Here is a 24163-nt window from a genome sequence, read left to right as displayed (position 1 = left end):
TCAGATAGCTGCTTTTAATCCAAGATCTGTCCTGTTGTCCATTTGGCAGGTGATGCAGTTATTGTCCTAAAAACAACTTTTAAACTTGTTCAGTGCAGTGTTCAGATAGCTGATGAATAGGAAAAATTGGCCACACCAATTTGACACAGGGCTGCATATTTTAAAAGTTGTTTTTTAGGACAATAACTGCATCACCTGCCAAACGGATCCCAGGACAGATCTTGAATTAAAAGCAGCTATCCAAAGGTACAAGCGGTTTGAGGGGGGGGGGGGGCGCGGGGGGGGGGGGGGGGGCAGATTGTCGGTACAGTCGCTTTAACCAACTAACTGGTCTATCCAGGAGCTGGTGGCCATGTGACATTTAGGGTTTTGACTTCTCCCACAGCTGTTCTAGAGAATTCTAAGCAAGCCTAGCTGTGAAAAAAGCATCACGTGACAAAGGCATCATTAATCATACAAGGCATATGCAAACATTAACCCTTACACTACAGTGCAATGTTTTGAACTTACAGTCTACTATACAGGTTAGCAAAAGTGTTGGTTCTTTACAGCCACGTGACAACTGTTGATGGTTGTAGCTGAAATAATAAGGCTAGGACACTACACACTTCTGTGAAAACAGTGCTGTGTGTTGGATGTTAATCCACAGGAAGGCAACTCTAGTGAGGCAGATGCCACTTACTCCAAATATGGGAATCAGAAGAAGTCCCTGGATCAACATTAAACCTCCAAAAACATGGGCCCCCTTGTGCTCTGGCAGCTCACCTTAGACTTGACAGGTGGCAAAGATAACAAGTACTAAAATAAACCCTAAACTTTACTACATAGATTTTGTTAAGATATAAGATATTGACTGTGCAAATCTTCCTTTTGTAGAACTCGTCAGATCAAAGTTCAATTATACGGCAATGGAGCACTTCACCCATTACCCGAATCTTTACAGATGTGCAAAGGTAGGATTAGTAGGGGAAGTCTTAAATGTAAGGAAACAGTTTTGCAGATGCCTGTTAGGCCATGTTACCAATATGGTAGCATCATCTTGTATTAAACTTCAGTTTTCGAATGGAAAGGTTATTTTCTGCTTAGAGGTCAGTCTAGTAAATGAGATGGGCAATACTAGTAATGTTACCAACTTATCTCCACCCACCCACTCCTTCCTGAAGCCACACATGAGAAGAGAAACCACAGGCCCTGTATGTTGTTACCCATCTACATAGAGTTCCTGCTAAATATAATGGTCTTTTAACTTACATTTCTCAAGGTGAAGCTAGAAGAGATTTGCAGTGAACAACAAAAGGAGGCTGAAAAAGCTGTCCGTACACAGTTTAAGATGGAACAGATCATATACTGCCAGGACACGATGTATGGTGGATCCCTAAAGGACATACGGGAGGAAAAAACTGGGCAGACTTCAACTAGTGGAAGTCTTTTTAAACAAACACCAACACAGATACAGATGTCTGTTGAGGAGATGTCCCAACACGTTCAGGCCTATTTCGAGGTGAGTCTTTTATGACATGATCAGAAAAACATCAATAAACAATATAGGGGAAAAATCAGAACCAAAAATTGTTCAAATTGTTGTGGTGCTTCCCTACTGTAATGCAATCTTTATGACCTGCCAAAAGGGGGGAGAGAGTGATTTAAGAAAATTGATTCAATGTAATTTTTTCCTCATAAACTGAGATTAAAAGTTATCAATAACTTTGCTTAAATAGCTTAAAGCACTACGATACATGGTAAGCTGCTTAAAGGGTTTATCTGGTTAGGAATACATGAATAAATAATCCCCCTCTTGGAGACATCTATTCTATACTTACTATTACCTTTTCAGTCTCCTTCCCCCATTTCTTAGCCTGCTGCTTTTTGCTCAAGACACAGAAAACTTTGAGCCGTTCACTCCAAATCTGCTCTTAATATAACTACTATAATACGGCTCCTATATACAAGAATATAACTACTATAACATAATCAATGGATTAGTAGATTGGATATAAGTAGACTATTCGCGTCATTAACATTCAACCTCTTTTCTGTCCTAGAACACGACTGCTCGGTTATCGAACCAGATCCCCCTGATCGTTCTACACTACATGCTCCATGAGTTTGCTGACAAGCTGCAGGCCCAAATGCTGCTACTGCTCCAGGAGAAAGAACGCCTCAATATGTTACTAATGGAGAAAGAGGACCTGAAGAGGGAGCGGCAGAATTTAAAGGAACAGATCAAACGTCTCCGCGCAGCCCATCAGAGATTAGCCAGATTTCCCAGCTATTAATTATCCTTTATAGCTCAAAAATATTTATCTGTAGTTAGTAGCAGCAATAACATTAATGAGGTGTCCCAGAATCCCTTCCCTCTTCTTCTAACCATTGGCTATGGGTGTATTTTTTACAGTTGCCAATAATGGTGCCACCTACAGGTCACACCTTAAAAGGGGTTACTCAAACAAAGGTCTTTCTTTTGGAAAAACTTCCTCTTCTTTCCATGGACTGTGTGGGGTATTATAGTCCATTTCTAATTAAGTGAGCTGCAATACTAGATACACCCTACAGTCAAGAATGGTGCTCTAACTAGACAAAAAAAAACCATGGACAACCACCTTAAGGCTATATTCACATACTGTTGAAATTGAGTGGTCTCCATTTAATGGCAAATAATTGGTGCTATTTTAAAACAACGGCCATTATTTGCTGTTAATGGCCATCCACTCAGTTTCAACAGTGTGTGAACATAGCCTTTCTGTTTTTTCAATCCACTTCTGGTTTTAGTTGCAAAATACTGAGCAAAATGACTGTGTGGTCCATTTACACAGAGCGATAATTTGCCCAATCGATTGTTTAATTATTTTGAAGCAACGATTTGATTTTTAGAACGATCTGCGTTTAGACGAAGAGATAAACTGTTAGAAAAAATCGTTATTGCAATCGTTTTGAGAACACTTAAGCCCATCTCACACACAGGGTGAATCTGTTTAGACAAAGCGATCTGCGAATTTTCAGCAAACAACCAGTGATGCTTTGAGAACATTTTGAAAGACCACGATGAACGTTTTCTCGTACATTGTGTTTACACAAGACGATTATCGCTCAAATGTGTGACTTTAAATATTTATCTGCTTCTAAAGCAAAGTTTTGTAGGGCTCTTCTTACCCGGAGCCCTTTACAGTCTTCCCCTTTTCCCTCCCCTGAGGGACAGCTAGTCGTGGGGGGGTCTGGTTAGTGGAACACTAGCATAGAAAGATATATCACTTTTATAGAGTAGGTGTTTATATGTATTTATTGTGAAGAAATTATATTAATAAAAGTTCCCTTAGCCTTGTCTTATGCTTATACCTCACAAGTGATAATTGAGAGTGCAACCTTTCCCCTGTGGCGGCCACTGCAGGAGGAGTTTGGCTAAAAACAGTATTGTCACTTTAAAAAAATTACATGATATACAGACAATCAAATTTTTGATCGGTCAGCGTCTGGGAGTTCAAACCCCAACTAATCAATAGATATAGAAAGGAAAAGTGTGTGGCTGAATCACACACCTGCTGCTGCTTAAAGGGGTTTTTGAGCTAAAATAGACACATGAGCTATCCACAGGATATGTAACCAGTTATTGATTGTCGGGGTGCCAACACCCAACCCTGACTATGTGACCGTGAACAGTCTTAAATATAGAAATATGTTTTCACTAGTTAAAACCACATATCCAATAACCACAATGTATGGTGTTAAAATTAAGGATGGTCCGAACCTGCCGAAATTCGGGTTCGTATGAACCCGAACGCTCAACATCAGATTCCCGCTGTCTGCCCACTCCGTGCAGCGGGTGGATACAGCGGGAGGACCGCCTGGAAAACTGAGATACAGCCTTTGGCTATGACTGTATCCCAGTTTTCCAGACGGTCCTCCCGCTGTATCCACCCTCTCCACGGAGGTGGAAGACAGCGGGAATCATTGCCGAGAGTTCGGGTCCGTACGAACCCGAACCTCGGCAAGTTCGGACCAACCCTAGTTAAAATGCATTTGTTTTCATGGTAATATTCACAAAAGAGATGCAGCTTAGGGGCCTGGCCCAAATGGTGCAATTCAATTAAACAAAGGTTTTTAGGGTACAGCCATGCATGCTGTGTGCACTATGGTTTTCCAGTTGATTATGCACGTAACCATCAAGCTTGCACTCGATTGTACCCTTATCATGTGCAGTGATACTAAGCAGCCGCACGCCTCTCATCAGTATTTCCCACCTGTTCATCCTGACCCATAAAACATAGTGGCTTCTCTTCACCTTGCTGGGAACTAGGTTTTATAACCTGCCTGTGTCAGTAAGTATGGCTTTTTCTGTACACTTTAAGTCCCATCCCATGTTCTGTGATTTAAAACTCTAATGGCCCGTTCACACTATGGATTTTGCGCGGTAATCCATCCAGCTATGTCTTTGAAAGGGAGGGACATGTCAATTCTTAGAGCGGAGGCCCTAACTCCCAGCATGCTCCAATTTTCTCCAATTTGTTTTCTGCAAGACTCTGACATAGAAGCAATCATGGTGCGTTTCTCTGGACATATGAAGCAAAGCTTGAAGTGCCTGGACCCGATGTGTGAACCACATTCTGATCCAAATGGCATTGCACACATTACTGACCCGCAATGGTTGTCTCCATCAGTGGCGGATTAAATGTACCCTGGGCCCTGGGCTGTCCGCCCAACCTGGGTCCCCACCCCCTCCCTCTGCTCCGTCCACAGCCGACCCCAACTAGACAAAAAAATACACTAATTTCTTTGTAGTAAAATATTAACTATTGTCATCCAAGCAATAAAATAAATAAAGAGCAAATATTACCACCATACATACTACCACCATACTGTTACAGACCAAACCCTGTATACTGGGACCAATACTGCCAATAACATCAGTATACAAGGGCCAAATAATACCTTCATACATATTACCATCACACTGTTACTGCCCAAGTCCAGTTAAGTAAGCTTGAGGGGGGGGGGGGACAGTATACAAGGGGCAAATATTACCGCCTCACCATGACAACAACCATCACACCATACTGTTACTGTCCAAATCCTGCATACTGAGTTGGGTCCTAGGTGCCTCATACACTGGATGCTTTGTGACATATAAGAATACATAGATCTGTGGGGGCTCAGTGTAGGGAAGTGACCCCAGAACAGCACTAATAGGGGATAGAACAAAAACATCTCCCCCTATCATATTATCACCATACTGTCACACTGATAGTAACTAAATCCAGACAATCAAGAACAATATTACTAATAATACCTGTATATAAGAAAAAATATCACCTCATTGTGACCACCACATAGTGACTAAGGGGTCATTCACACGTCTGTAGAATTCCGTCCACACACAGTTGGTGTTCAGAGGACTGGACCTGGGAACTCCCAGCGCAAAGTTTGCGCTAGTGTACTGTACTGTGAACCTGGGGCTGTGTCAGTACACTAGCGCAAACCATACACTGACCCATTTAGACCCCAATGGTACACAGGCTCTGCACACTATATAACTGATTACAGTGCAGTAACTAAAGACTCACAGGTGATGTCTTCTCTGACTGCCGTCCCTCGCACTTTGCTTTCTTCTGGCAGAGCCATCATGAAGACTTCTCCAGCTACAGCTTGTCTGCAGGGAGGCTGGGGGTGACTTGGGTAGGAGAGGCAGCTGGGGGTGACTTGAGTGAGAGGGGCAGCTAGTGGTGACAGGGGCAGCTGGGGATGATAGGAGCAGGAGGAGCAACTGGGGGTGATAGGGGCAAAGGGGGAGCAGCTGAGGGTGACAGGGCAGGGGGAGAAGCTGAGGGTCACAGGGGGAGCAGCTGAGGGTCACAGGGTAGCAGCTGAAGGGTCACAGGGGGAGCAGCTGGGGGTGACACGGACAGGGGGAGCAGCTGGGGGTGGCAATGACAGGGGGAGCAGCTGGGGGTGGCAATGACAGGGGGAGCAGCTGGAGGTGACACTGACAGGGGAGCAGCTGGGGGTCACAGGGACAGGGGGAGCAGCTGGGGGTGGCAATGACAGGGGGAGCAGCTGGGGGTGGCAATGACGGGGAGCAGCTGGGGGTGACACTGACAGGGGAGCAGCTGGGGGTCACAGGGCAGGGGGAACAGCTGGGGGTCACAGGGCAGGGGGAACAGCTGGGGGTCACAGGGCAGGGGGAACAGCTGGGGGTCACAGGGACAGGGGGAACAGCTGGGGGTCACAGGGACAGGGGGAACAGCTGGGGGTCACAGGGCAGGGGGAACAGCTGGGGGTCACAGGGCAGGGGGAACAGCTGGGGGGTCACAGGGCAGGGGGAACAGCTGGGGGTCACAGGGCAGGGGGAACAGCTGGGGGGTCACAGGGGCAGGAGGTGGCATGGGGAGGGAGGAGCATCTGGGGTCACAGGGGCCAGGGGAGCAGCGCCAGTGCATCTACTCCGGGACACTGCGCTGTAGGGTGAGGAGGCCACAGGGACAGTCTGATTGGGTGATGGTCCGGATCCGACGTCCCGCGCGCGAGCGCATGAGTGACGTCGGCACGTCACTTATGCGTTCTGCGCGCTGGTGCAGAGAGCAGCCTCTTGTGGCCGGAGGCTTAATGCCGCCTCCGGCCACAAGAATGATTGACACAGCGGGGAGCCTATGACTCCTGCTCCTGGCTGTGTCAGTCACAGTGCTTGCTGGAACTGTATGCGCTCATAGGTAGCGCGAGCGCATACAGTTTCAATCAGAGACGGGGAGCAGGGGAGCGACTCAACACTGATGCTGTCATCTGACTGGGTAAGTGAGGGCCCAGTGAGATGACAGCGCGCCGCAGCAGCACATCACTCAGGGGCCCCTTTGGCCCCGAAAGTGCTGTGCTGCAATCACCATCACCATTTAATAATGTGGGGGGCGGCGGCGGCATGGGCCCCCCCGGAGCCTCGGGCCCCGGGCGGCCGCCCAAACCGCCCACATTATAATCCGCCACTGGTCTCCATGAATACCTGAACTTCTGACAGCAAATGGATTGCTTGCTGTGCCGGGTCCATACTTCGTGACAAGTACATGTTTAGGCCATGTTACACAACGTATGCGTTGTATAAATCACGGCTCCGTCCGCACGCTCCATTGTGTGCAGCGGGGAATTCATCAGAAATTAAAGAGGTATTCCCCCCAAGAGCTAAAAAAATGAAATGCTCCCAAATCTAGCCAGTCTTACTCACCAAGTCCCCCTGAGTATTTTGAGCCGTCTCCCATCTTTCTAGCTGCTGTCGTTCTCAAGTTACAAGTTTTTCTAAAAGCCGATCTATATCCAAGATAGGAAACTATATTTCCCATCATGCAATGCTTATGCCTGATGATGGTGAAGTAGCAGAGCTGAGACAATTAAGGAGATGATGACAGTGTAGCAGATCTGAGTTGGGGGATGACGGTGTAGCAGAGCTGAGTTGGCGGTGACGGCGTAGCAGAGCTGAGTTGGCGTGACGGCGTAACAGAGCTGGGTTGGCGGTGACGGCGTAGCAGAGCTGAGTTGGCGGTGACGGCGTAGCAGAGCTGAGTTGGGGGGACGGCGTAGCAGAGCTGAGTTGGAGGTGACGGCGTAGCAGAGCTGAGTTGGGGGGTGACGGCGTAGCGGAGCTGAGTTGGCGGTGATGGCGTAGCAGAGCTGAGTTGGGGGTGATGGCGGGGGGGCGGAGCTAGCCGCGGGCGATTGCGGGGGGCGGATCTAGCCGCGGGCGATTGCGGGGGGCAGAGCTAGCCGCGGGCGATTGCGGGGGGGGGGCGTAGCTAGTCGCGGGCGATTGCGGGGGGCGGAGCTAGCCGTGGGCTATTGCGGGGGGCCGGAGCTAGCCGTGGGCTATTGAGGGGGCGGAGCTAGCCACGGCGATTGTGGGGGCGGAGCTAGCGCTGGTGATCGCCGGGGGATGGGGGGGCGGAGATTGCCGAGGGGGGGGTGCTGCGGGATGCCACTGCCTTCAGGAGGCTGGACCTGGATTTCTGGTAAGTTCAGCTTTGTTTTACAGCATGATAACAACAAACAAAATAATCAATATCAATGTATATTGCAAACTTGCAAACAGTGACACTTTAACCTTGGATGTGCCTATTGAGGGTACATAGATGGCCACCACAACTGGTCCCTGGTCTCTGAGATGAGTTACCAGAGCCACTGCCATCAGTTTAAGCCATCATGTAGGTTGCCTGTGGTGTTGGTGTTGGGGGGGGGGCAATTATGGCCAAGGAGCTTTAAATTAACCCTTTGACTTGATATAATAAAAACCAATATAAGCAATGAAGATTGACATTTTCACCTGTTTGTACTCAATATCTGTTAGTCTTATGGTGATATTTCATATACCACAAATATCATGTTCACTTCTAGCCCAAGACTACTTAGCTGGTGCTGGAAATGGAGTGAGTGAAGAGCTCATCACACTGGAAGTGGAGTCTCCAAATGTCCCGGACCTGACACTGCTCGATCTCCCCGGAACAACACGAGTTGCTTTACCCAACCAACCGAAAGATATTGGGACAACAGGTTACAGGACATCCTATGTTCATGATTCATGAAGAAAATGGCTCTTGCAGAGAACCATCTCTATATGACCATTTGGGGCAGGGATGGGGAACCTTGGGCCCTCCAGCTGCTAAAGCTTTGGCTGTCCAGGCATGATGGGAATTGTTATGTTTTTCTTGACGATGTGACACTTTAAAATGATAAAATTATTTTTCCACAGATCAAGAAGATGATCAAGAAGTACATACAAAGGCAGGAGACCATCAATTTGGCTGTGGTTCCCAGTAATGTGGACTCTAGAAATGGCTCGAGAGGTGGATCCCAGTGGAGACAGGACACTAGGTAAGTTGTAGAGATATTACCATTTGAGTACTCAGCTAGTACTAAGGAAAATCGTAAGTAAAACTGCAAACGGTGTAGTCCTTTATTGATGCTGAAGGATCCTGCTCAGGGCTGGCATAAGCACCCAGCTTACCTGGGCAAGTTCCGGGGCCCACAGCATCTCTAGGGGCCCTTTCTTTCATCACTGAGACTGGCTGGAGGTCAGAAACATTCACCTCTCTGCCCGGCCAGCCAGTGTCTCCTCCGTCCTGTAGATCAGCCTGATCTGCACTCTCTGCATCTTTCTGCCCTGGCCCAGACCTGATTAGTGGAGGCCAGAGCAGCAGAGCAGCTCAGCTCCCGGGCCAGGTGATGGGTGAGTGTATAAAAGGGGATGGGGGGGCATGTGATTCTCTAATTGCTTCAAAACTACAACTCCAATCATGTACTGCTGACAGAACATGATGGGAGTTATAGTTTGATAATAACTGAAGAGTCACTTTATTGGGTGATTTATAGTGATTTATAGGACTGTATATTTAGTGTGGTGTTCTCTGACATATAACTTTCCAATTGCAGAAAAACTATAACTCTCACCATGTACTGCTAGCAGGACATGTAGTTTGATAACAACGGAAGGGTTACTTGTTGAGAAACAGTGGCTTGTGGGACAGTTTATTAGTGCAGTGTTCTCTAACATGTGACTTTCCAGTTGCTGAAAAACTACAATTCCCACCATGCATTGCTGGCAGGGCATAATGTGAGTTAAAGTTTGGCAACAGCTGAAAAGCCACTCAATGGGAAACAAAGTTTACTAGTGAAGTGTTCTCCAACATGTGACTCACTCTCCGGTTGCTGCAGTACTACAACTTCCATCATCCACTACTTGCAGGACATCATGGGAGTTGTAGTTTGGCAACAGCTGTCGAACCACTGTATCTAGGGCACACTGTATCTAGGGGGCAGTGGCACAGTTTATCGGGGGGGGGGGGGGGGGGAGTTGGCACAGTTTATTGTAGGGGGCAGTGGCCCCTACAGATGAGGGGCACAGAGGAGGCCTAACTACTGACATGCGCAGTAAGAGGGGGCAAAGCTAAATTTAGCGATAAAGAGAGGGGGCACAACTACAGAAAGGACACAACTTTAGGGGCATCAAGAGGGTCCTGTTAACTGTAACTGTTTTATAGAGGAAGGTGCTGAAGTGCCTAAGATGTTTGTCTGGCAGAGGGGGCATCTATAAGGGGGCTACACAGAGGGGGACCACGTGATTTGCTCCACAAAGGGGCCCACTGAGGCTCTGTCGCCCAAGGGGGGTGGCGTCCCGGAGGTCATATATGGTAACAGACCGCCAGGTATCTAATGTGCTAGATCCTTATACTTGGTGTGGTAGTAAAGGCAGACTATATAAGAGACTATGGGGAGGTTTGGCTACTATATGTGACTATGGGGGGAGGGCTGGCTACTATAAAAGAGACTATTAGGGAGGGCTGGCTACTATATGAGACTATTGGGGAGGGCTGGCTACTATATGAGACTATTGGGGAGGGCTGGCTACTATAAAAGAGACTATTGGGGAGGGCTGGCTACTATATGAGACTATTGGGGAGGGCTGGCTACTATATGAGACTATTGGGGAGGGCTGGCTACTATAAAAGAGACTATTGGGAAAGGCTGGCTACTATATGAGACTATTGGGGAGGGCTGGCTACTATATGAGACTATAGGGGAGGGCTGGCTACTATATGAGACTATTGGGGAGGGCTGGCTACTATATGGGACATTTGGGAGGCTGGCTACTATTTGAGGGCTGGCTTGGGTTTAATTATGTCATAGCGATTTATCATGTCATGTCATTTATCATAGTGCACGGGGCTGGAAGACGCACAGCACTGACAGTGCCAGGAACAACGCATGCTGCTATGATAGTGCCAGCACTGCGGCATTCGCGCTTCAATAATTATTATGGTTGGCCCCCAACTTTTTCCAATTTTTTATTTTGGCCCACTGTGTATTTGAGTTTGACACCCCTGATATGGATGATGATTTCAGATTCCTCCCATTTTTCAGTTCTGTAAATCAGTACAGAGGAGACATATTGAATTTTCAAATTATATTTCTTTTGCAGGGATCCTGACTAAGCCGGATTTAGTCGACAAAGGATCGGAACCACAAGTTGTAAGTGTTGCCCGAAATCTGGTGTACAGCCTTAAAAAAAAAAGGTTTCATGATTGTCAAGTGTCGCTGGCAGAGTGAGATCCAGAACAACCTACCCTTGGAGATGGCTCTTCTAAAGGAGAAAGCTTTCTTTGAGCACCATGAACATTTTGGGTAACATGCAATGATAAATAAGGGATACCCAGGTGTCCAGGCTTTGTTAGGGGCCCTTACAGAGGAGTTACAATAGGGTGTGCTAAAGTGTAGATAGATTCATACCTAGAGCCTATGGAAGCCTCAGAGACTCTGTCATATAAGAAGACATTAGTATTATAGGGGGTACATGGTAAATTTTTATATTGGGACTGAGTGGTTTTGAAGGGGTTATCAATGATTTAAAAGATTATATAGATACTCCCAAAAACAGTGCCAGTCTTCCGGTTGTATGTGGTATCACAGGCTAGATCGGAAGATGGGGTGGAGGGAAGGGTCTTTGGGTTGGATCCTGGTATGCCCATAAAAAATTTTTAATACCCTGTGTTTTTAACGTAATTTAAATACAACTGGGTAAAAAAGGATATATGTTTTGCTGTAGGACCCCTTTAATGCAGATCATATATTTTTAGGGTACTTCTGGAAGAGGGACGAGCCACAATTTCACTATTGAGCTTGTGGAACATATTTCTGTAAGTCAACCATCTAAAATAAGATATAGATATTAAATCGATAGATAGCCCTCCTTCGGGGGATGCAATGAGGCTGTCAGTAGCTGCATGACGGCCGGTGCAACTAGTATGTGATAACTCCTTATATTTGCTAGAGCACCAAGGATATCAGATACACCCTGGAGCATCAGGGATGTTAGGTATGTTCTCATACACACCCTAGAACACCAGAGATATTAGATATGTGCCAATGCACACCATAGAGCACCAGGCATATTGGATACACCTTAAAACACAGGGATATTAGACATGTGCCAATATACACCACAGAGCTTCAGGAATATTGGATACACCTTAGAGCACCAGGGATCTTAGATATGTTCCCATATACACCCTAGAGCACAAGAGATATTCGATATGTGCCTATGTAAACCCTAGAGCACCAGGGATGCTAACTCCATCACTACTCTAGACTACAAGGTTTGGGGTTAGTGATAGTGTATACGGGATGTTGGACATGATAGTTATCACCGTAAGAGGGGGTATTTTTTATTATATTCACTTTTTTTGTATGTTTTAGAGAACTATACCTTTCCTGGAGGGCCAAATTAAAGCCAAACTTCATGATGCAGAGAAGAAAGTAAAGATGATCGGTGCAGGTGTCCCAGAGACAGAGAAGCTATTATTTCTCATTTCTGCATAAAAAACACCAGAATTCTGTATGTGAATTAATCAAGCCACACTGCCCCATGTACCGCGTGCAGGTATCTGATACACATGGGTCCCTACACTAAGTCCAAACTGTGCCAGTCAGCGACCACCACCCCTGCAGGCGTGCACAGTCAGGGAAGGGAGGCCATGGAACAGCCCTGCAACCCCCAAGCCACAGGACCAGACCCAAAAATGCCACACCAAAACCCAGCCAGCACCACCGGCGGAGGAAGCTGCCCCCAAACAGCACAAGTCTGGATAAGGTATTGCACTCACCATAGCTATCAAAAATAGAATGGGACAGACAGGAGGGATTAAAACCATGAGCACTCAGGTGTCTCCTGCTAATTGCGGTCATGTGGGTCTCACCAGGAGGAGTGCAAAACACGGAGAAAAGAGAGAAACAAAATACGGTTCAGGGAAGAAAAAGAGTGTTGCACCTCACACCTATGGCTGATACTAGTACCTCTCGGCTGCATAAAAAACATCAGAATTCTGTATGTGAATTGATCAAGCCACACTGCCCCATGTACCGCGTGCAGGTATCTGATACACATGGGTCCCTACACTAAGTCCACACTGTGCCAGTCCCTCCTGTCTGTCCCATTCTATCTTTGATAGCTATGGTGAGTGCAATACCTTATCCAGACTTGTGCTGTTTGGGGGCAGCTTCCTCCGCCGGTACGAGAGGTACTAGTATCAGCCATAGGTGTGAGGTGCAGCACTCTTTTTCTTCCCTGAACCGTATTTTGTTTCTCTCTTTTCTCCGTGTTTTGCACTCCTCCTGGTGAGACCCACATGACCGCAATTAGCAGGAGACACCTGAGTGCTCATGGTCTGTCCCATTCTATCTTTGATAGCTATGGTGAGTACAATACCTTATCCAGACTTGTGCTGTTTGGGGGCAGCTTCCTCCGCCGGTGGTGCTGGCTGGGTTTTGGTGTGGCATTTTTGGGTCTGGTCCTGTGGCATGGGGGTTGCAGGGCCGTTCCATGGCCTCCCTTCCCTGACTGTGCACGCCTGCGGGGGTGGTGGTCGCTGACTGGCACAGTGTGGACTTAGTGTAGGGACCCATGTGTATCAGATACCTGCACGCGGTACATGGGGCAGTGTGGCTTGATCAATTTACATACAGAATTCTGGTGTTTTTTATGCAGCCGAGAGGTACTAGTATCAGCCATAGGTGTGAGGTGCAGCACTCTTTTTCTTCCCTGAACCATAACTACTATAATACTGCTCCCTATATACAAGAATATAACTATTATAATACTGCCCCCTATATACAAGAATATAACTATTATAATACTGCCCCCTATATACAAAAATATAACTACTATAATACTGCTCCTATATACAAGAATATAACTATTATAATACTGCCCCCTATATACAAGAATATAACTATTATAATACTGCCTCCTATATACAAGAATAGAACTACTATAATGCAATATGTGTGAGGTGCAGCACTCTTTTTCTTCTCTGAACCATAACTACTATAATACTGCTCCTATATACAAGAATATAGGGGGAGACTTATCAAAAATGATGTAAAGTGAAACTGGCTCAGTTGCCCCTAGCAACCAATCCCCTTTCATTTTTCAAAGAGTCTGTGAGGAATGAAAGGTGGAAGCTGATTGGTTGCTAGGGGAAACTGAGCCAGTTTCACTTTACACCATGTTTGATAAATCTTCCCCATAGCTACTATAATACTGCCTCCTATATACAAGAATATAACTACTATAATACTGCCCCTATATACAAGAATATAACTACTATAATACTGCTCCTGTATACAAGAATATAACTACTATAATACTGCTTCCTATGTACAAGAATATAACTACTATAATACTGCCCCTATATACAAGAATATAGCTATTATAATACTGCTCCTATATACAAGAATACAGCTATTATTAAGCACAAGCAAATAGATGTGTTGGCACTATCAGTAACCCGTAATTTGTATGGAGCTGTTTGTGTATTCAGGTTAAGTGACTTTGTGAGATGAGGAGCGTTGTAGTCTTTGTTGACTGAGTAATCTCAGTGACATTCATGCATCACAGTGGTGCTCAGCGTAAATGAGAAAGCAATTCATTTAATCAGCACAAGCCATTGAGGAAGTAAAGACCAGCGGCACTCACCGGGTTGATGCAGTGATGATGATTTATTGGTAAGATGTCATCTTGCAGATAAGCTCAGGGCAGGGGGAGACAGGTCCAGAGGTGCTATGCACCGTGGCGACGGCCGTTTCGCGGGCTAACTTTCCCGCTTCGTCTAGCCTCTACAAGATGTGGGGATCTGAGAAACAAATGGAATAGTTATTGCACTTATAAATCAGTGCTACTGACAGTAATGAACGGTTTATGTTCTTATAGGGTTCGCAGAGCCGATACAATTACACATTGCGTAAGGCTCATTGAAAGAAGGTGGTGATATGCATATGCTAGCCTTTGAGGCTGCTATCTCAAATTGAGCTGTCACACTCCGTGGATTTACGGGTGTGGGCAGAGTAACAGAGATCTACGGCTCCCTGGGGCTGCCGGATCGCTGTGTAGTCTATCTCTCTGCGGGGGACGTGTCTCCCGTGACGAGCGCTGTCTGGCTGAAAGAAACATGCATCACTACCATGTTTACAGGAAGGCTACGAGTTCATTTCTTTCGTTTAGTCCAAGTCCTCCCAGGGCATCGGTGCGTGCAATCCATTTAGCTTCTTTCCTCAGAAGGAGTTTGTGTCTGTCCGTGCCCGGGATCCAGGAATTCACCCTTTCAATGCCGGCAAAGGATAGGGTGTTGGAGTCGCTATTGTGAGCAGTCCTGATGTGCTCTATCAAGCGATGGCAGCCTTGTCCTGTTCTTATGGACCTTAAGTGCTCCTGAAACCTTTTGAAGAAACTTCTGATGGTGGATCCTATGTAAAATCTTCTGCAGGGGCAGAAGATGACATAAATGAGGTAGTCACTTCTGCAGCATATTGGTTGGCGTATTTCTACGTCGTATGCTCCTATTTTTGTGTGGTTTCCTTGCTCCATGAAATCACAGTAATTGCAGCGCCCACATTTTTTGTTTCCTGGGGGATTTAATTGTTGCAACCAGTTGTTCTTTTTTTGGGGGGTATCTTTAAAATTGCTGGATACTAGCACATTTTTGAGGGTTCTGCTTCTTCTGAAGGAGATTAGTGGCTTTCTTGCTGCAATGTCTCCAATTGTGTTGTCATTCTCCAAGATGTGCCAGTTATCCTTTATTGCTTGCCGGATGGCATTTGCTGCTGGATTGTACCTAAAAGTAAAAATGAACCTTTGTTCTGAGTCCTTTTTCTTCTTTTTTTTGAAGAGTTCGTGTCTTGGGATTTTTCTTACTCTGCTGAGAGCGTCGTTTATTGTTTGTAGGGGGTATCCTCTCTGCAGAAGGTTTGACTTCAGTTCTGCTGCTTGGACTTCAAAATCCGCTTCTGTGGTATTTACCTTTTTAGCCTAATAAATTGTCCATACGGTATAGCAGTTTTTACATGGGTAGGATGGAAGCTGTTATAATGTAAGTAGCTGTTTGTAGCTGTGGGTTTTCTGTACCCTTTGGTGGTGACCCCTGTGTCTGTCTTCAGCACAGTGACATCAAGGAATTCAACAGACTGTTCACTGTAGTTACTTGTGAAGAGCATGTTAAATTCATTAGTGTTGTTGAGATAAGCAACAAATGCTTCGAACTCTTCTTTTGTGCCTTCCCATGCTATAAAAATGTCATCCACAAATCTGGTGTATTTCTTGATTTTTAAGATAAAAGGGTTGCTTGCATTATAGACGTATTTTTCTTCAAATGCAGCTAAGTACAGATTAGCAAATGTACAAGCTACTGGTGTCCCCATCGCAGTACCTGACCTTTGTGTATACCATTGATCATTAAAGCTGAAGCAATTATTCATGAGAATGAGCTCTAGGGCCTCGGCTATAAAATTCACGTAGTCTTCATTTTTTTCTGCTGCTCTTGCAAACGAGCTAATGACTTCGATGCCCTTTTTCTGGGGAATTTTGGTGTACAGGCTCTCCACATCTATTGTTGCCAGATTCCATGTTTCCTGCCAATCGTCGTCTTCAAGGATTTTGAGAAACTCTGTTGTGTCCTTACAGTAGGAGGGTATGGAGCTTAAGATTGGTCTTAGTAGCCAGTCTATATATTTAGATAAAGCTTCGGTTGGGCTACCGATCCCCGACACTATTGGTCTGCCAGGTGGTGCTACCAGAGACTTGTGTGTCTTTGGTAGAAAGTACCATCTTGGTCTCTTGGGGTTGTCACTCAGTAGTCTTTCAGCCGTTTTTTTGCTTATTATATTTTTCTCCATATTTCTCCTCAGGAAGGATTGTACTTTACCTTGTATTTTGATTGTGGGGTCAGATGGTAATTTTTCATAAATTTCTTTGTTGTGGAGTTGTCTTTCAGCCTCTTTTTTATAGTATTCTTTTGTCATAATGACTACGTTGCCACCCTTGTCCGCTTTTTTTATGACTATGTCACTGCGGGATTTTAGCCATCTTAGTGCTCTTTGTTCCTTTTGTGTCAGGTTGTGGTCAGGGCGGGGGTGAACCAGTGCTTTCATATCCCTCTGTACTGCGTTGTAAAAAATGTCTAAGTTGCTCCCTTTTTGGATTTGAGGGTTAAATCTGGATTTTCTACCTCCTTGGAAGTCCATGATCTGTGGGGTAGTATTGGTTGTGGGGTTTTCGTCACTCAGTTCTGCCAGCATGATTATACTCTCTCTTTCTTCTTCAGTTAAGTCTGTTGCCGTGCTGAAACCTAGGGGTCCCACCTGGGTAGGTATTTCTCCTTCTTTTTTGGGTTTCTTGGATAGGTTTTTCATGTGTTTGTTTTGTTTGAAAAATTTGCTTAAGTTTATTTTTCTGATGCCTTTATACAGGTCAATTTCGAAATCTGCTGTATCAAATTTGTCAGGTATGCAGTAGTTGAGTCCTTTTTCTAAGAGGTCCAGGCAGTCTTTGTTCAGAGTGATGTCTGTTAGGTTAATCACGGAGTGTTTGTTTGTCTTAGGTTCTGTTATTTGTCCTTCCAGGAAACGGTTTTCCTCTTTTCCCCTGTTCTGGTTGTTCTTTTTGGTTTTGCCCCTTCCTCTTCGAATTTTTCTCCCTCTAAAGGGGCTGGTGCGTTTTTTGGTGCGTGCTTAGTTTGTCCTGCGGTTTCTGTGGCGTCTTTTCCGATGTTTTCTCTAGGTTTGTTGAGGTCCTCTGAGGAGCTTGAGTCAGTGTCCGTGGTCCAGTAATCTTTATTTTTCTTCGGTTTTTGTGGATTTCTTCCTTTGTAGTTTCTAATGAATTTTTTCTTTTCTTGCCAGGTAAATATTTTCTCTTCTTCGTAGTCTTTCCTGTCTCGTATGAATTTGTCCTTCTTTCTTTCTTTGATTTCAGTTTGTAGTGGAACTAGTTTCCTTTCAAGCTTCTTACAGAACAGTTGGTTTTGTTGCTCGGTCTGTCTTGTTCTTAATTCAATTTTTGCCTTACACAATTCTGTTGTTACTTTTTCGTACTCTGCTTCGTTTCTTTTTAATGTCAGTAGCATGAATTTAAATGAGCTCTCTTCTTGTACCTTTGCCCACTCTGCCAGAAAACATTTGTCTGCCTGGAATTGTGAAGCTTCTTTGTATACCCTCAGTCCTCTAGGGACTCTTTTTGAGTTTTTGTATGAGTTTAATGATTTTACAGTCCAGAACAGTCTAATTTCTTTTTCTGCCAGCTGGGTTATTTTGTACTCAAGGCTCTTAGTGCTAATTAATTGTATATCTTCTTTGAGATCACACTGTTCAAAGAAATCCTCCACATCTTCTCTCCCTGCTCCTAAAGCAAGTTCTGCAACATCTCTTATCAACACTTCCTCTTCCATATCACACACGGACATTTCAATTATTATGGGTTTCTTTGATGTGCTCAAACACCAGTAAAGACAAAACAATAAGCACAAGCAAATAGATGTGTTGGCACTATCAGTAACCCGTAATTTGTATGGAGCTGTTTGTGTATTCAGGTTAAGTGACTTTGTGAGATGAGGAGCGTTGTAGTCTTTGTTGACTGAGTAATCTCAGTGACATTCATGCATCACAGTGGTGCTCAGCGTAAATGAGAAAGCAATTCATTTAATCAGCACAAGCCATTGAGGAAGTAAAGACCAGCGGCACTCACCGGGTTGATGCAGTGATGATGATTTATTGGTAAGATGTCATCTTGCAGATAAGCTCAGGGCAGGGGGAGACAGGTCCAGAGGTGCTATGCACCGTGGCGACGGCCGTTTCGCGGGCTAACTTTCCCGCTTCGTCTAGCCGAAGCGGCAAAGTTAGCCCGCGAAACGGCCGTCGCCACGGTGCATAGCACCTCTGGACCTGTCTCCCCCTGCCCTGAGCTTATCTGCAAGATGACATCTTACCAATAAATCATCATCACTGCATCAACCCGGTGAGTGCCGCTGGTCTTTACTTCCTCAATGGCTTGTGCTGATACAGCTATTATTATACTGCTACTATATACAAGAATATAAAACTACCATAATACTGCTCCTATATACAAGAATATAACTACTATAAAACTGCTCCTATGTACAAGAATATAACTACTGTAATACTGCCCCTATTTACAAGAATATAGCTACTATAATATAGCAGTAGAGTGCAGTCGGCACTGTCAGCAATGCTAGCAATAAAGGACGTATAGTGAAGGACCCAACCTGATATGCTTGTACTTGTGGTGCTCCCAGACTAAAGCGTAAGAGTAAGCAATGTGATAACGGAAGAAGAGAGAGACTGGGGCACTCACCGATATTCCAAGCAAAAGTCTTTAATCCGATAAATCCATGGTGGAGGGAGGACAGATGGAATGGCGGGCGCCTATACCCCGGGGTATAGGCGCCTGCCATTCCATCTGTCCTCCCTCCACCATGGATTTATCGGATTAAAGACTTTTGCTTGGAATATCGGTGAGTGCCCCAGTCTCTCTCTTCTTCCGTTATCACATAGCTACTATAATACTGCTCCTATATACAAGAATATAGCTACTATAATACTGCCTCCTATGTACAAGAATATAACTATTATAATAGAGCTGAAGAGTGCAGTCGGCACTGCCGGCAACACTAGCAATAAAGGACGTATGATAGAGCGGACCGGCCTGAAGTGCTTGTACTAGTGGTGCTCCCAGACAAAAGGCAAACAGAAGTATGCTATGCAATGGCGAGAGAAAATAGAAACTGGGGCACTCACCGATGCTTCCAAGCTGATAACTTTAATACCGATATTTACAAGTCCATGGTGGAGGGAGGACAGATGGAGTAGCGGGCGCCTATACCCCGGAACGACGTTTCACGTATAACTATTATAATACTGCTCCTATGTACAAGAATATAACTACTATAATACTGCCTCCTATATACAAGAATAAATACACTATAAGGCTATGTTCACACTACGTAAAACTACGGCCGTAGTTTTGCGATGTGTGACATAGCTTTATGTTGAATGGGATCCATTCACATCGTATACGCTCCGGCCGGGAGTCCATGCGGCGCTGGAACAAAACTGACATGTCCTGACCTGTCAGTTCACACAGTGAAGCAAGCGGCTCCGGACGCTTGCTTCACTGTGTGCTATGGGGAGCTCTGATGCGGGCGTGCGCTGGATCATCTGGCCAGTACTTAAGTACCGGTCTGTTACGTAGTGTGAACATAGCCTAATACTGGTATGAGGAGACTTCTCCCTCAATTAACATTCAGCTTGCTATGTTTCTTTCGGTCCTAGAACACGACTGCTCAGTTATCGAACCAGATCCTTCTACACTACATGCTTCAGGAGTTTGCTGACAAGCTGCAGGCCCAAATGCTGCTACTGCTCCAGGAGAAAGAGAGCCTCAATGTGTTACTAATGGAGAAGGAGGACTTGGCCAGAGAGCGGCAGAATTTAAAGGAACAGATCAAACGTCTTCATGCAGCCCAACAGAGACTGGCTAGATTTCCATGCTAGTAATTATTCATAGATACAAATTGTTAGAGGTACTAGAACCATCCGTGATGTGCTCTTCTGGACCTTAGGTGGTGATTTAAGTTTTTTGTTACCATTCCACAATAATTCCCAATAAAGAGGAATATAAACAAGAGGAGCTGCAGTGTAACGCACAGGGAAGAGCAGTCAGGAAGGGCTTCCCATTAGGTCATTACAGCTCTAGTCTAGTTTAGTGCCAGAGTCTGTATTAATAACAAGTGATTTATACCTCTAGAGAGGGAACACCTTAGTAAGTTTGAGGTCAGTTCCATCCCTTCTCAACCCTGAGAGAGGAAATCTTGTTTCTCTGTGGTGAGAGTCTAAGCTTAGCTATAGGTACGAACCCGAACTCTCGGTAATGATTCCCGCTGTCGGCCAGCTCCGTGCAGGGGGCGGATCCAACGGGAGGACCGCCTGGAAAACTGGGATACAGCCATAGCCATAGGCTGTATCCCAGTTTTCCAGGCGGTCCTCCCGCTGTATCCACCCGCTGCACGGAGCGGGCAGACAGCGGGAATCTGATGCCGAGCGTTCGGGTTCATACAAACCCGAACCTCGGAGGGTTCGGACCATCCCTACTTAGCTAGCAAAGCCTGAGGATTTCAGAAGTGGTCTTGCTCCCCTTGAGCAGGCCTCAAGACTAGAGGTGAGTAATCCATGTTTTCCAGGCAGCCCTAGGACTGCATCCATCTTTTCCAGCCATTGGGAGTCAACGTATGCATGGAGCAAGAGCAGCTGCAATGTATTCAGAATTGCCCATGTCTTCTAGAAGGAATGATGATGAGAAGTAGAGTCTTCTAACCATTCTGTGTAGGTTATACAAAGTGCTGACTGCATTCTGTGCCAAAGATTTGAAGCCAAAGGCAGAAACAGACTATGAACAGAGAACAGGTCATAAAAAAAATACGGTCATGGAGAGAAAGGAGCTGCTGCACCTCTCTTGGCTACATTTAAAAACCAACGCCAGGATGTTGGTATATAATTTGATCAGTACAGTGGGGTTGCAGGGCTATTCTATGGCCTCCCTTGCCTGCTTGCGTTTGGTTTGCGGGGTTGGTGGTCGCTGACCGGCACAGTGTCGTTTAGCATAGGGACTCGTGTATCAGAGACCTGCACGTGGTACATCAGCCAATATGGTTTGATCAATTTATATACTCACTTCTGACGTTGGTTTTTAATGTAGCTGATAGGCTTTTGTATCAACCATGGGTGCGATGTGCAGCCATTTCTGTCTTCGAGACTTGTACAGGTCATAAAGAAAGCCTGAGATTTCTCTTCTTTTCAAATCTATTCCTGGCTTTGGCTTCAAATCTTTTTTTATAACGATCAGCGTTTAGACGGTACAATATATCGTACGGAAAAATCGTTTTGCGATTGCGCGCCCGCTGCGGATGAGCGGGACGGCGGGCGGCACGCAGCCGGACTATCGTGCGACGACTGTTTACACGGAACGATCAGCGAATTTTTTGCGAACGACGAAAGACTATTTAAGAACATGTTAAAAGATCAAAATGAACGATTTATCGATCGTTCGCTGCGTTTACACACAGTTATCGCGAAAATTCGCCCGATAATCGTTCCGTGTAAACGTAGCATTAACCATAGTGGCCCCATCTTACACCACAGTGCTGGCTCTGGCTGCTCTGGTCAACTACCACCAAAGTGTTGGCACCGTGATTTACTGCTGTCATGGTGGACCAATATAAGAGACATTTAATATAAGAGACAAGAGATTTATCAAACATGGTGTAAAGTGAAACTGGCCCAGTTGCCCCTAGCAACTAATCAGATTCCACCTTTCATTCCTCACAGACTCTTTGAAAAATGAAAGGTGGAATCTGATTGGTTGCTAGGGGCAACTGAGCCAGTTTCACTATAGACCATGTTTGATTAAATCTCCCCCACAGTCTTTATTCATTTTAAACCTAACACCTGTTTTTTCCTTTTGGACCTCAACAACAAGGTATCTCAACATCCATCAGGTCTTACATATATGACAGGGAGCCTGGAGGGAACCAAGATCATCTCCTGCAGTGCAGCCCCCCAAACAGCAAGACCAGACCAAAGAACACAAAACCTTTGAGCCCAGCTACAGATGCCGGATGCTTTTAGCCCACATTTAATCTCAGTAAACAGACCACTAACTTCTAACTAGATTTGCATTTCCAGGGAAATACATAGTGCTTGAAAAGAGCGCCCCTTTAACAGAGACTTCCCATTCAGAGAAACTTTAACCCTTAATACCCTCCCTTTAAGAGCAACTTTGGTGCCAACGCTTTAAGTGACCTATATACTGTCTGTTTAAGATCAGCTTAAGTACTGTCCCTTTAAAAGAGACTTAGGTACCATCCTTTGAAAATAAGCTTGTACTGTAAGTACTGACCCTTTAAGAGCGACTTGGGTACCGTCCCTTTAAGAGCGGCTTGGGTACTGCTACTTATAATGGTAAATATCATTGGTCGGTTACCATGACAATCTAACTCATGTCAGTGAAACAAAATCATTAAGGACCTTACATCTTCTGTTGGCCAATAGTGGACATGTGACTGTGTGGATGTTGTGAGGCATTGACTGACAAGAACTTAGAATTTCTATTGGCTGCTATATTTCAGCTATTTGAATATGTGCTGTAATTGGCTGTCAGCGTTTACAGTGTGGCCATTATTTCCAATGTGCCATTATTTTCTATGGGAAATTAGGGGCTTCTAAACTTAATTTTCTTAAAAACGACAAATCCAATCAAAACCAAAAATAGATAGCACACCTGTCACCGCAGAGGGCTTTAAAACACAGTTTGAACGGAGTCTGTGCGCAAAGCAGTTCGGGCTGTATTAATCGCAGAAGAATGGCTGGAAGAGGAAGAAACGGAAGAAGAATACGGATTACAATATAGTGCTTTTTCAAGCACTATGATAAAAGCACAACGTGTGCAGAGGGTCAGTCTTTTTTTTCTGTGGTATATATACAGTATAAGTCTGTCTTGCTATGTATCTGTGACTCTGAAACTGCTGCCTGTGCTCTTAATATTATACTCTCATAGTGGTTGCTGCTGTGCACAACCCGACCAAGTGAGCCTTAATTTTTTTTTTTCTTTTATAAATCCGACACATATGCCATGGACTGTAGACTCCAAATAATAAAGAGGAGGGGGGGGGGGGGAGTAATAACACAGGAATGGTACAGGAACTTTTTTTTTTATTTACACACAAAAATTAGTTATTCATCATTTGTCATTAATATGTACAACGTGTTATTCCTTAGAAATGCAGATATAAAAGAGGATACATTTGGCAGAGGTTTATTATACATTATTACAATCAACCAAGAGAAGGTCCTATACACGACAACCAATACTTTAGATACCTCTACTTTTTCCCCACTCCTTTTTAGGGTGTGGACTTCTGCTAACAGTTTTATTGCATCTAATACCTCCTACCGTTTTGTGTATACAGCTCCCATGCCGACCTTTGTGTCTCCCTGATTACAGACCACAAATAAAGTTGTATGAAGTCTGATCCTGCGGTCAGTTTTATAGCCTTCTACTGTCTACAGGCATAGAACACGACTGCAGGATTGTACTATACACTAAAAAGGAGGAAGTTTCTTGAAATGTTTGCATACAGTAAAACTCTACTTCACTAGAGTTCTCTACCACTAGGTGGAGCTGTACAGCACTGAAGTAACCAAGCATCAATGACAGTTTTGGTCAAGTTCCTGTTTTCCTGTAATAGCACACCATGTGGTCAGGCAGGGTATTACAGGTAGCATTTTTCTGCTTATTTTAAGG

At 45.1% G+C, this 24163-nt stretch overlaps 3 protein-coding genes across 7 annotated transcripts in view; 2 read left to right on the top strand and 1 right to left on the bottom strand.

The window, feature by feature from the left end:
* LOC138767914 (interferon-induced GTP-binding protein Mx2-like) overlaps nucleotides 1-3319 on the top strand; it is a 41847-nt gene extending 38528 nt beyond the window's left edge. For all 4 annotated transcript variants that reach the window (XM_069945794.1, XM_069945792.1, XM_069945793.1 and 1 more), the window contains 3 exons: nucleotides 877-953; nucleotides 1262-1501; nucleotides 2043-3319. In XM_069945794.1, coding sequence (XP_069801895.1) covers nucleotides 877-953; nucleotides 1262-1501; nucleotides 2043-2276 — 551 coding nt within the window. In that variant the 3' untranslated portion in view covers nucleotides 2277-3319. The remainder of the gene's footprint in view (nucleotides 1-876; nucleotides 954-1261; nucleotides 1502-2042) is intronic.
* The window catches only part of TMPRSS2 (transmembrane serine protease 2), a 58885-nt gene that overhangs the window by 1809 nt on the left and 32913 nt on the right, over nucleotides 1-24163 (bottom strand). For both annotated transcript variants that reach the window (XM_069945796.1, XM_069945797.1), the window contains exon 14: nucleotides 14495-14651. In XM_069945796.1, coding sequence (XP_069801897.1) covers nucleotides 14628-14651 — 24 coding nt within the window. In that variant the 3' untranslated portion in view covers nucleotides 14495-14627. The remainder of the gene's footprint in view (nucleotides 1-14494; nucleotides 14652-24163) is intronic.
* Nucleotides 8403-20415, top strand: LOC138767917 (interferon-induced GTP-binding protein Mx3-like). Its single transcript, XM_069945799.1, has 4 exons — nucleotides 8403-8517; nucleotides 8717-8838; nucleotides 10943-10992; nucleotides 20137-20415. Exons 2-4 carry the CDS (start codon nucleotides 8784-8786, stop codon nucleotides 20356-20358), a joined length of 327 nt encoding a protein of 108 aa, XP_069801900.1. The 5' UTR covers nucleotides 8403-8517; nucleotides 8717-8783; the 3' UTR covers nucleotides 20359-20415.

The sequence above is a fragment of the Dendropsophus ebraccatus genome, chromosome 11, assembly GCF_027789765.1.
Source record: "Dendropsophus ebraccatus isolate aDenEbr1 chromosome 11, aDenEbr1.pat, whole genome shotgun sequence".
NCBI lineage: Eukaryota > Metazoa > Chordata > Amphibia > Anura > Hylidae > Dendropsophus > Dendropsophus ebraccatus.
This window is presented reverse-complemented; position numbering and strand designations above follow the sequence as displayed.

What these genes read in the sequence shown, in the direction of transcription:
- LOC138767917 (XM_069945799.1), top strand. Translation starts at nt 8,784, where the DNA reads ATGTGGACTCTAGAAATGGCTCGAGAGGTGGATCCCAGTGGAGACAGG. An exon ending in CAGTGGAGACAGGACACTAG is followed by an intron (nt 8,839 to 10,942) that starts GTAAGTTGTAGA and finishes TTTCTTTTGCAG; the next exon opens with GGATCCTGACTAAGCCGGAT. An exon ending in AAGGATCGGAACCACAAGTT is followed by an intron (nt 10,993 to 20,136) that starts GTAAGTGTTGCC and finishes TTTCGGTCCTAG; the next exon opens with AACACGACTGCTCAGTTATC.